This window comes from Monodon monoceros, unplaced genomic scaffold, assembly GCF_005190385.1.
Source record: "Monodon monoceros isolate NGI ecotype Baffin Bay Population unplaced genomic scaffold, NGI_Narwhal_1 Super_Scaffold_20, whole genome shotgun sequence".
Classification (NCBI taxonomy): domain Eukaryota; kingdom Metazoa; phylum Chordata; class Mammalia; order Artiodactyla; family Monodontidae; genus Monodon; species Monodon monoceros.
In genome coordinates this window covers 72,432,394-72,444,335 of record NW_021703777.1, presented here as the reverse complement: position 1 = coordinate 72,444,335, position 11,942 = coordinate 72,432,394, and the positions used below count along the sequence as shown (strand labels likewise).

At 40.4% G+C, this 11,942-nt stretch overlaps 1 protein-coding gene across 1 annotated transcript in view; it reads left to right on the top strand.

The window, feature by feature from the left end:
- The first annotated feature begins 308 nt into the window (after positions 1–308).
- Positions 309–11,942, top strand: part of NSUN7 (NOP2/Sun RNA methyltransferase family member 7) — a 62,531-nt gene continuing 50,897 nt past the window's right edge. The window contains exons 1-2 of the mRNA XM_029235495.1: positions 309–409; positions 699–1,113. Coding sequence (XP_029091328.1) covers positions 786–1,113 — 328 coding nt within the window. The 5' untranslated portion in view covers positions 309–409; positions 699–785. The remainder of the gene's footprint in view (positions 410–698; positions 1,114–11,942) is intronic.

Here is an 11,942-nt window from a genome sequence, read left to right as displayed (position 1 = left end):
CCCCACCTTGGTTGCCAAGGAGACCCGAGTCCTGGGCCGGCGGACTGCTACAGGCGGGGGAGGCTTACTTTTCCGCGGCCTGAGTCGACTGGTTCACCAGCCTCGCCCTCCACTGTGCTCCGTAGCCGCGTCCGTCAAGCGCGACAGCGCACGGGCGGGCGAAGCCCTGAGGCGCGTCCTCCCTCCGGGAACCGGAGCGAAGCGAGAGCCGGGGTCGCGACCCCCCTGCCCAGACCCTGGCGGGTGGGAGAGGCTCATTTGAACCAAACTGCTGGCGCGGGTCGGCGCCGTAGCCCCGCAGTCCGGGGCTCCCGAGGGCGCTGTTTCAGGCACCAGCCACAGGTGCCCGAAGTGCTTGCGGCTGCGGTGTCTCTGTCCCCAAAGCCCCGGGGAACCTCCGCCCTCTGGGGTGAGGGAGGGCTCGCGGGAGCCAGTGAAAGGAGCGCCCGAGGGGCCGCAGACGCTCCCAAACGGGCCTCGGTAAAAGTCTTGTCGCTTCGGAGGCGATTGAGAGCCGTCTCCACCCTTCTCCCTTTGTGAGTGTGTGGAGGTTTCGTTGGGACTTGCCCGGCTCGAAGTATGGGATGCTTGGGTCGGCCAGTAAATGCCACCTCTTGGTCTTTAGGGCCACACTAGGTGGGCCACCAAGTGTGGTCCTGCAGAAATAGTGATTTACCGAGATAATCTTTTCTTTTCAGAGACGATGCTTAAGGTACAAGGAAAACCATTTCCTGGGACATCTGAATTGTAATTCAAGCTTGAGTTACTACAGTGACGGGGCAAACATGCTTGACTCCGCCAGTGAAGTGGAGTTTTCGGAAGAAAAAACTACCGAGGAGATCTCCCAACTCTCTTATCTCCAACTCTCTTCCCTGGCGCTGTCAGGGGACACAGCATACAGCGAAAAAACCTCAACTGGTTTTCCCGAAAAAACTGGCTATCCGGACTCCGTTTACATTATGGCAGCGAACATTTTTCAGGGCATTCGATTCGAAAAGTCACCAGAGAAAGTCTTAATAAAGTATGGGAATGAGCCCCTGCCGTCCTCCACCGAGTCTGAGGATGAATCCTTTCAGCGTTTGTCCTATGAGCTGGCTTTCAGTGCCCTGAAGTGTGAGTAGTACCCGTTTTGACAGCACTAACGGAAAATAATGAGAGAATTTGTGGAGTGCAGTCCCCCTTCCTGCCCCCTCATGCACACACCAGGTTTTGTTTTTAGGCTTATGAATCTCTTTGGTCAGTTGCAAATGTCCGGGCATTAGGAGAGTTCCCCTGTACAACAAGCTCTTTCAGGCCAGAAACGTTTTTTTCTCTGCAGATTTCCCCGTGCCTAGAACCGTGCCTTGTCCTTAGATGGGTCAAAATTAAATCAAGTTAAGATGATCCGAATCACTGCCATTCGCTTTAATTTTGGAAACTTGTAAATTTATTTTTTCAAATTTTTGTAAAAGTCCCCTTTCTAACTTGCTGCCAGGATTTGAGGTGTAATATTGCAGATTTCCTCAATGGTGGGTAATGATCAACTTCTGAGTATGGAGTTGACTCCAGTACAGAATCAAATATTTTTACTGTGAGAGCAGTCAAAGGGCCTGGAGACATGTTTCTGTACTAGCTATAAACTATAATACAATATAAACTATAAAGTTTATATTGGTTTGGGTACTGAGTATTCCAAAGGAAGTTCCAGAAATGTTTGGAGTATTAGCAGCCTGGCTGAAATGATGAGCTTCTTAGAAACACCCAGAAAGGGCATCACTCATTTGCATATATTTCCTTAGTGTTAGTACTTACTGGGCCTTGTACATCCTTGCACAGAGGCAGTTAACAATTGTTCAGTGAATTTAAATGTCCCATTAATTACTCAGATACGAATGTATATTTTTGGTTGTCTGCAGAAATGAGGTAGCTCAACTCTGAAGCCAGGAATTTGCCATCACAGAGAAAAATTTATATGATGTTAAGAGGCAACTACTCTTTGGGTTTCATTTCTTTATTTTCTGCTTGTGACCTTTTTTTTTCTTTTAAAATCTATCTTAGCCATTTTTCCCTCCTCCAGTTTAATCTTTCAGATTCTATTTCATCCCTTCCCTCCTCTTCCTTTTTAAAATGCAGATTTAAAGACCAACCAGAGTGTTGTACTTTAAATCATGAGTCAGGTGAACATTTGAACATTTTCTCCTTGCAACAATGAAATGCAGACTAGGCATTTATGTTGATTAGTTGATATTTTAATGGTAATGCCAAAATTCTATTATAGACAATTTTTTCCCCCGATAAGAATATTGAATCTTACCTTTAGAAATCAATTATAAAAGCCTGAAATTATTCTTTGTAAAATTAATGCATTGACTAGATGGTCATGCTATAGTGATGTGTATGGTAGATTATCTTTTTCTTTCTCTTGATCTATATTTCTGTTTTATGAAAGGGTCTTGTGACTGACATTTTTTAATAACCTAGAAATTCCCATTTAGATAAATTATTGTCATAGACATTTATAAACCTACTTTTCCTTGAAATGTTCATTTTTATAAGTTCAAATTCTAAGATGAGATGGCTTTGGTTGTTTACTTGGTACAACTATTATTTTCTTCTTAATGATAATAATATCTTGCTTTAAGTTATCATCTGAATAATTTCTGAATGTTCAAATGGAATAAAACTAGAATTCCTAAGTTCAGTGGGTTTCCACGATAATTAAGAACCTGATATTTTGCTTTAAAATATTGGAGACTCTTATGCATTTCACTTTTGTCTTTTGTATTATCAGTGTTCTATCAATACTTTCACATGTAATATTTTGTAAACTCACATCTGGCTTATACAGTATAGGTTCAGGGAATCGTGGTTCAGGAAAGAAAACTGAGGATTTCTTCTCTAAGGTTTTATAGGAGCAGTAAAGCTGAAAAGGTTAATGTACAAACTAAAGAGAGCTTGGGTAATGGTCTCTTTTGTTTGTGAATTTGTGAACAGATAATTGGATCATATTACCATATCTTTTGAAGGAAGTATGAAGAAAAAAATCTATACAAATGTTAAGTGTATTTTTTTGGTTGTGTTTTATGTATTCCAGTTTTATTATTTGCCCTTTTGTTGATGTCCTTTGTGTATAAGGTATTTCAAAGCAGAGAGTATATTTTTCTGATTAATCTTTTAAAGGTTTAAAGGGCTCAGAATCATGTTTGTTGAAATGACCACCACTAGTCTCACTCTGCTAAGTAACTGCAAGGTCAATTTTCTGCTAAAGAAGGTAATGAAGAGTAACCTATTCCTATTAAGTTTGACTTATGTCAAAGAAGTAGAGCCCTAGCAGCTAATTTATTTTTTAAAAGTATCTCTGGATGTTTCAAGGACTATTAAATATTAAAACAGAAGAAAAACTGGCGAAACGATTTCTTAAAAAAAAAATTAATGAACAACCCATTAAGAAAAAAAATTGAGGAAAGAGATGTTCCTGAAATTGTTGATCTTATTCCTGGCTTAATTCTGTCTCCACCCTCTCTAGTTGTAAATAGTATTTGATGACCTCTCAGTCCGAGGAACTGGCTGTGGCATTAACTTGGTCATTTCAAAATCATGTAACCTGTCAGTGAAAAACCTAGCAAATACTTAATATATGGTCTGGTTATGGCTTTGGGAATAAGTATGTGTAGTCAGGGATCCCCAAGACCACCCTCAAGTTCAATGATTCACTAGAAGGACTCACAGAACTCAGTAAAGCTGTTATACTCATGGTTACAGTTTACTACAATGAAAGGATAAAGATTAAGATCGGCACCAGAAAAATATACACAGGACAAAGTCCAGAAGAGACCAGGTACAGCTTTCTATTGTCCTTTCTCAAAGGAGTCTTACGGACAGTGCTTAATTCTCCCAGCAACAATGTATGACAACATCTATGAAGGTTGTCAAGTTTCCCTCCTTCCACAGATACAAAAACCCCATGTACCTATATTTATAATTATAAGAGGGCCTTGGCATTCTTTTTTTTTTAACTGAAGTATAGTTGAATTACAATATTCTGTTAGTTTCAGGTTATAGCTAAGTGATTCAGTCATTTTTTTTCAGATTATATACCATTACAGCTTATTACAAGATATTGAATATAGTTTCCTGTGCTATACAGTAAATCTTTGTTGCTTATCTATTTTATGTATAGTAGTTTGTACCTGTTAATCCCATACTCCTAACTTGTCCCTCCTTTTCTCCCTTTTCCCTTTAGTAATCATAAGTTTGTTTTCTATGGCTGTGAGTCTGTTTCTGTTTTATATATAGATTCATTTGTATTGTTTTTAGATTCCACGTATAAGTGATATCAGATAGTATTTGTCTTTCTCTGTCTGACTTACTTCACTAAGTATAATGTTCTATAGGTCCATCCATGTTGCTGCAAATGGCAATATTTCATTCTTTTTTTATGGCTGAGTAACATCCCATTGTATATATATACACCGCATCTTAAGCCAATCATCTGTTGATGGGCACTTGGGTTGTTTCCATGTCTTGGCTATTATAAATAGTGCTGCTATGAACATTGGAGTGCATGTATCTTTTTGAATTAGAGTTTTCATCTTTTCTGGATATATACCCAGGAGTGGGATTGCTGGATGATATGGATCTATTTTTTGTTTTATTAAGGAACCTGCATATGGTTTTCCATAGTGGCTACAACGATATACATTCCCACCAATAGTGTACAAGGGTTCCCTTTTCTCCACACCCTCTCCAGCATTTATTATGTGTAGACTTTTTGATGATAGTCATTCTGAGGTGATAGCTCGTTGTGGTTTTGACTTGCATTTCTGTAATAATCAGTGATGTTGAGCATCTTTTCATGTGCCTGTTGGCCATCTGTATGTCTTCTTTGGAGAAATGTCTATTTAGGTCTTCTGCCCACTTTGTGATTGGATTGTTTGTTTTTTTGGTACTGAGTTGTATGAGCTGTTTGTATATTTTGAATATGAAGCCCTTGTTGGTAGCATTGTTTACAGATAATTTTCTCCCATTCCATAGGTTGTCTTTTTGTTTTGCGGATGGTTTCCTTTGCTGTTTCAAAGCTTTTAAGTTTGATTAGGTCCCATTTATTTATTTTTGCTTTTTTTTTCTATTGCCTTGGGAGACTGACCTAAGAAAATATTGCTACGATTTATGTCCAAGAATATTTTGCCTATGTTCTCTTGTAGGAGTTTTATGGTGTCATGTCTTATATTTAGTAATATAAGCCATTTCAAACTTATCTTTATGGATGGTGTGAGGGAATGTTGTAATTTCATTGATACAGGTGGCTGTCCAGTTTTCCCAACACCACTTGCTGAAGAGGCTGTCTTTTCTCCATTGTATATTCTTGCCTCCTTTGTCATAGATTAGTTGACCATAGGTATGTGGATTTATTTCTGGGCTCTCTATACTGTTCCATTGATCTATATGTCTGTTTTTGTGCCAATACCACACTGTTTTGATTACTGTAGCTTTGTAGTATAGTCTAAAGTCTGGAAGGGTTATACCTCCAGCTTTGTTCTTTTGCCTTAGGATTGCTTTGGCAGTTCTGGGCCTTTTATGGTTCCATATCCATTTTAGGATTATTTGTTCTAGTTCTTGAAAAATGTCATGGGTATTTTGATAGTGATTGCATTAAATCTGTAGAGTGCTTCACTTTAGCAATATTAATTCTTCCAATCCAAGAGCATGGACTACCTTTCCATTTTTTGGAATCATCTTCAATTTCCTTTATCAGTGTTTTATAATTTTCAGTGTATAGTTCTTTCACCTCCTTGGTTAAGTTTATTCCTAGGGTTTTGTTTCTTTTTTATGATGCAATAAACGATATAACTTTTAAAATTTTCTCTTTCATTGTTAGTGTAAAGAAATCCAACAGATTTCTGTATATTAATCTTGTATCCTGCTACCTTGCTGAATTCATTTATTAGTTCTAGTAGTTTTTGTGTGAAGACTTTAGGATTCTCTATATAGAGTATCATGTCATCTCCAAAGAGTGTAAGTTTTACCTCTTCCCTTCCAATATGGATACCTTTTATTTCTTTTTCTTATCTGATTGTTGGGGCTAGGACTTCCAGTACTATGTTGAGTAGAAGTGGTGAGGGTGGGCATCCTTGTCTTGTTCCAGAATTTAGTGGGAAGGCATTCAGCTTTTCACTGTTGAGTATTATGTTGGCTGTGGGTTTGTCATAAATGGCTTTTATTATGTTGAGATATGTTCCCTCTATACCCACTTTGGTGAGAGTTTTTATTAGGAATAATGTCAAATTTTATGAGATGCTTTCCTGCATCTTTTGAGATGATCTTGTGGTTTTGTCTTTCCTTTTGTTAATGTGGTGTATCACACTGATTGATTTGCATATGTTGAACTATCCTTACGACCCTGGAATGAATCCCACTTGGTCATGATGTATGATCCTTTTTATGTATTGTTGGATTCAGTTTGCTAATATTTTTTTTGAAGATTTCTGCATCTATATTCATTAAAGATATTAGCCTATAATTTCCTTTTTTTTTTTGCAGTTTCTTTGTCTGGTTTTGGTATCAGAATGATGGTGGCTTCATAGAATGAATTTCACAGTGTTCTGTTCTCTTCAGTTTTTTGGAATATTTTGAGAAGGATCAGTATAATTTCTTCATTGTATGTTTGGTAGAATTCCCCAGTGAAGCCGTCTGCTCCTGGACTTTTGTTTGCAGGGAGTTTTTTTTTTTAATTACTAATTCTATTTCACGTCTGGTGATTGTTCTGTTCAAATTATCTGTTTCTTCTGGACTCAGTTCTTGTAAGTCTTACGTTTTTAGAAACTGTCCATTTCTTCTAGGTTGTCAAATTTGTTGGCATATAACTGTTCATAGTATTATGATTTTTTTGTATTTCTGTATCAGCTGTTACTTCTCCTCTTTCATTTCTTATTTTGTTTATTTGGGTTTTCTCTCTTTTCTTCATGTTGAACCTGGCTAGAGGTTTGTTGAATTTATCTTTCTCCAAAAAACAGCTCTTGGTTTTATTGATCTTTTCTGTTGTTTTCTATTTTACTTTATTTTATTTTATTATTTTTTAAAATTTATTTTTGGCTGTGTTGGGTCTTTGTTGTTGCACGTGGGCTTTCTCTAGTTGCAGTGAGCAGGGGCTGCTCTTTGTTGTGGTGCATGGGCTTCTCATTGCGGTGGCTTCTCTTGTTGTGGAGCAAGGGCTCTAGGAGCACGGGCTTCAGTAGTTGCACACGCGGGCTCAGTACTTGCGGCATGCGGGCCCTAGAGCACGTGGGTTTCAGTAGTTGCAGCGTATGGGCTCAGTAGTTGTGGCATGCAGGCTCTAGGGCACACAAGCTTCAGTAGTTGTGGTGCACGGGCTTAGTTGCTCTGCGGCATGTGGGATCTTCCTGGACCAGGGATCAAACCCATGTCCCCTGCACTGGCAGGCAGATTCTTAACCACTGTTCCACCAGGGAAGTCCCTCTGTTGTTTTCTTTTTTTTTTTTTTTAATTTATTATTATTATTTTTTGCAGTACGCGGGCCTCTCACTGTTGTGGCCTCTCCCATTGTGGAGCACAGGCTCCAGACACGCAGGCTCAGCAGCCATGGCTCACGGGCCTAGCTGCTCCGCGGCATGTGGGATCTTCCTGGACGGGGGCACGAATCCATGTCCCCTGCATCGGCAGGTGGACTCTCAACCTTCCCTGTGTCACCAGGGAAGCCCCCTCTGTTGTTTTCTTGATCTGTATTTATTTCTTTTGTGATCTTTATTATTTCCTTCCTTCTGATGACCTTAGGTTTTGTTTGTCCTTCTTTTTCTAATTCTTTTAGGTGGTTGGTTAGGTTATTTATTTGAGATTTTTCTTGTATCTTGAGGAAGGCCTGATTCATTGTGAATGTCCGTCTTAGATCTGCTTTGGCAGCATCCCATAGATTTTGTAAGGTTGTGTTTTCATTTTCACTTGTCTTCAGGCATTTCCTGATTTCTCTTTGATTTCATTGTTGACCCATTGGTTTCTTAGTAGCATGTTGTTTAGTCTCCATGTGTTCATTCTTTTCCTGTTTTTCTTTCTGTGGTTGATTTCTGGTTTCATACTGTTGTGGTCAGATAAGATGTTTCAAATAATTTCTGTCCTTTTAAATTTGTTGAGGCTTGTTTTATGACCTAGTATGTAGTCTGTCCTAGAGAACATTTCATGTGCCCTTGAAAAGAATCTGTATTCTGGTTTTTTTGGATGTAGTATTCTGTAGATATCAATTAAGTTCAACTGATTGTGTCATTTAGAACCTCTGTTGCCTTACCTATTTTTTGTCTGGATGATCTGTCCATTGATGTCAAAGGGGTGTTAAGGTTGGCTACTATTGTTGTCAGTTTCTCCCTTTATGTCTGTTAGTGTTTCTTTTATATGTTTAGGTGCTGCTGTATTGGAGGATTATATGTTAACGAGCATATTATCTTCTTGTATTGATCTCTTTATCATTATATAATGCCCTTCTTTGTCTTTCTTTATGGACTTTGTTTTAAAGTCTATTTTGTCTGATGTGAATATTGCTACCCCCGCTTTCTTTGTGTTTCCATTTGCATGAGCTATCTATTTTCATCCCCTGACTTTCAGTCTGTGTGTCTTTCACCCTGAAGGAAGTCTCTTGTAGGCAGCACACTACGGGTTCTTGTTTTTTGTTTTTGTTTCTTCATCCAGTCTGCCACGCTGTGTCTTTTGATTGGAGCATTTAGTCCATTGACATTTAAGGTAATTATTGATAAGTATGTACTTATTGCCGTTTAACCCTTGTTTTACAGTTGTTTTTATAGTTCTTTATTTCTTCTTTTGTTTTTCCTTTTGTGGTTTGATAATTTTCTTTTGTAGTATGCTTGAGTTACTTTCTTTTTGGTTCTTGTGAAACTATAGTATATTTTAAATTTGTGGTTACCATGGAGTAACCACAAATTTAAAATATACTGTAGTTTCAAGTATGTTCAAGTATGTTAACTCACAGCTGTGTCTACTGGCTTTAAACTGATAGTCATTCAACTTCAAACACATTCTAAATGATCTATATTTTTATACTCCCCTCACCCACATTTTGTGATTTTGCTGTCCTATTTTACATCTTCATGAATATCTTTTTACTGTTAGTTGTAGTTGTAATTGCTTTTACAATTTTTTGATTGTTTTTTAATCTGTGTACTGACTTAAGTGATCTTCCATCCTTTTATATATTTGCCTTTCCTATTGTGATTTTCCCTTTCCTATAGTTTCTTGCTTCTTTTCTATTTAGAGAATATCCTTCAATATTTCTTTTAGGGTAGGTTTAATATTGCTGAGTTCTTTTAGTTTTTGCTTGTCTAAGAAATTTTCTCTTCTTCTGTTCTAAATGATAATCTTGCTGGGTAGAGTATCCTAGGTTGCATGTTTTCCTTTTCAGGACTTTGAATATGTAATGCCACTCCTTTCTGGACTGCGAAGTTTTCTGCAGAGAAATCTGCTGATAGCCATATGGGGGTTCCCTTGTAACTGACTCTTTGTTTTTCTCTTGCTGCCTTTAGAATCCTTTCTTTATTTTTAAATGTCATTTTAGGGAATTCCCTGGTGGTCCAGTGGTTAGGACTTGGCACTTTCACTGCTGTGGCCCGGGTTTGATCCCTGGTCAGGGAACTGAAATCCTGCAAGCGGTGTGGTGTGGCCAAATAAAATAAAATAAAATAAATTTGTCATTTTAATTATGATATGTCTTGGTGTGGGTCTCTTTGGGTTCATCTTATTTGGGACCTTCTGTGCTTCCTGTTCCTGAGATCTGTTTCCTTGTTTAGGTTTGGGAAGTTTTCAGCCATAATTTCTTCAATTACACTTTCAATTCTCTTTCTCTTTCCCTTTCCCTTCTGGAACACCTATTAGGCATCCGTTGGCACGTTTTGTATTATCCCATAAATCTCGTATGTTGATATCATTTTTTTTTTCATTGTCTTTCTGTCTGCTCTTCTGATTTAGTGATTTCCATTTTGCTATCTTCCAGGTCACTTATTCATTCTTCTGTGGCATTTAGTCTGCTCTTCATTGCTTCTAGATTGGTTTTTAATCTCAGCAATTGAATTGTCTATTTTTGATTGGTTCATCTTTATAGCTTCTAGTTCCTCATTACAGTGATGTGTATTTCTATCGATACTCTTTCTTAAATCAGTTAGAATTTTTATTATCTCCTTTTTGAACTCAGGGTCTAGTAAACTAGTGAGCTCTTTTTTTTTTTTTTAGAAGATGTTGGGGGTAGGAGTTTATTAATTAATTTATTTTTGCTGTGTTGGGTCTTCGTTTCTGTGCGAGGGCTTTCTCTAGTTGTGGCAAGCGGGGTCCATTCTTCATCGCGGTGCATGGGCCTCTCACTGTCGTGGCCTCTTTTGTTGCGGAGCACAGGCTCCAGACGCGCAGGCTCAGTAGTTGTGGCTCACGGGCCTAGTTGCCCTGTGGCATGTGAGATCCTCCCAGACCAGGGCTCGAACCCGTGTCCCCTGCATTAGCAGGCAGATTCTCAACCACTGTGCCACCAGGGAAGCCCGTGAACTCTGTTTTATTATCTGTTCTTTCAGGGGATTTCTCTTGTTCTTTTAATTGGGAGTAGTTCCTCTGCCTTTTTGTTTTACGTAACTTTCTCTGTCTCTATGAATTTAGGAGGAACAGTTATCTATGGTGGTCTTGAAGGGTGTTTTTATGTGGGAGTGTCCCTGCATAGATTGTGTGTGTCCAGTGTTTTTGGCACAGTGGCTGGTTTTGGTATGGACTTCAGCCGCATCTTTCCTCAGGGTGTGCTGGCCATTATCCCCTTGATGGGAGTGTGGCTGGTATTCTGGTGTCCAGAGCCTGTACTGGATGTGAGGCAGGGCTTTCTCTCTGCTCCATGGCTGTCACTGCCCTGTCAGGGGCAGGGTCTGCTCCCCAGTTGTTGGGGTGGAAGGCTTGAGGGTTGGGTTCAGTCGGACTCCATTGCCCTTGAGTACATGCTGTGCCCCAAAGGAGGTGATTTCTGAAGCAAGTGACGCCCACATGGTCACAGAGCACCTGTGTGCTGCCTGTGTAGGCATCCATAGTTCCACTCAGAAGCAGCCCAGGGTTGTGTCCCTTTATCTGTTTTGTCTCAGATCTAGTTAAAGGCTATGGTGTGGAGTAGGCTGGGGCTGAGGGTCAGGGTGTTGTGGCTGCAGGAATTGAGGTGACTGAGCTGCTGCCTGAGGTCTGGGCTGCCTCTGTGGCAGACTCCCAGGAACTGTCTGCCCCATATCTAGTGCTAAGCTGCGGTGTGGTGTGGGCACACTGGGGTATTCTTGCTAGGAGACTAACCACTGCTACTCCTGAGCTTGCTGACAGTGGTTGTCACCATTCCATCCACACCACGCCCCAGGACCTCCCAGCTATCTCTGCGGTAGCTAGATTGAGTTCTCTCCTAGGGCCTATATGCCCAAGATTCAGCACTTAGCCACTGCAGGCTCCTGTGGCGCTACCTCACATGCATGCTGACAGTGGCTGCTGTGGCTCCACCCGGATCACAGCCCAGGTGCCCCGGTCTGTCTCTGTGCAGCTACACTGAGTCTCTGCCCAGATTTCATGCCCGGCTGTGGTGTGGAGTGAATGGGGCCAGGGTGTTCGCCCCTTTGGATTGGGAAGTGGGGCAAGGCGGCAGCTGCCAGTGCAAGGCTCTCTTTGCCCTGGTTCTCAGCAAGCCAGCATGTGGTCACTCCTCACGTGTAGAGCCTAGGCTTCTCCAGCCCTCTGTCTGTCCCAGTGGATTTCTCAGCAGACAAGGGGGCCTGTCTCCTCTACGCAGGACCCCAGGACTGGGATGCCCAGATTGTGGTTCGACCTGCTTACTCCCCAGGGCGAGGGTCCACCTGTGTGGACCTTCTCTTCCTTACAGAGGTCACTCCTGGGGGCTCAGTTCCCAACCTGATGCTTTTTTTTTTTTTTTCTGTCTCTGCCTG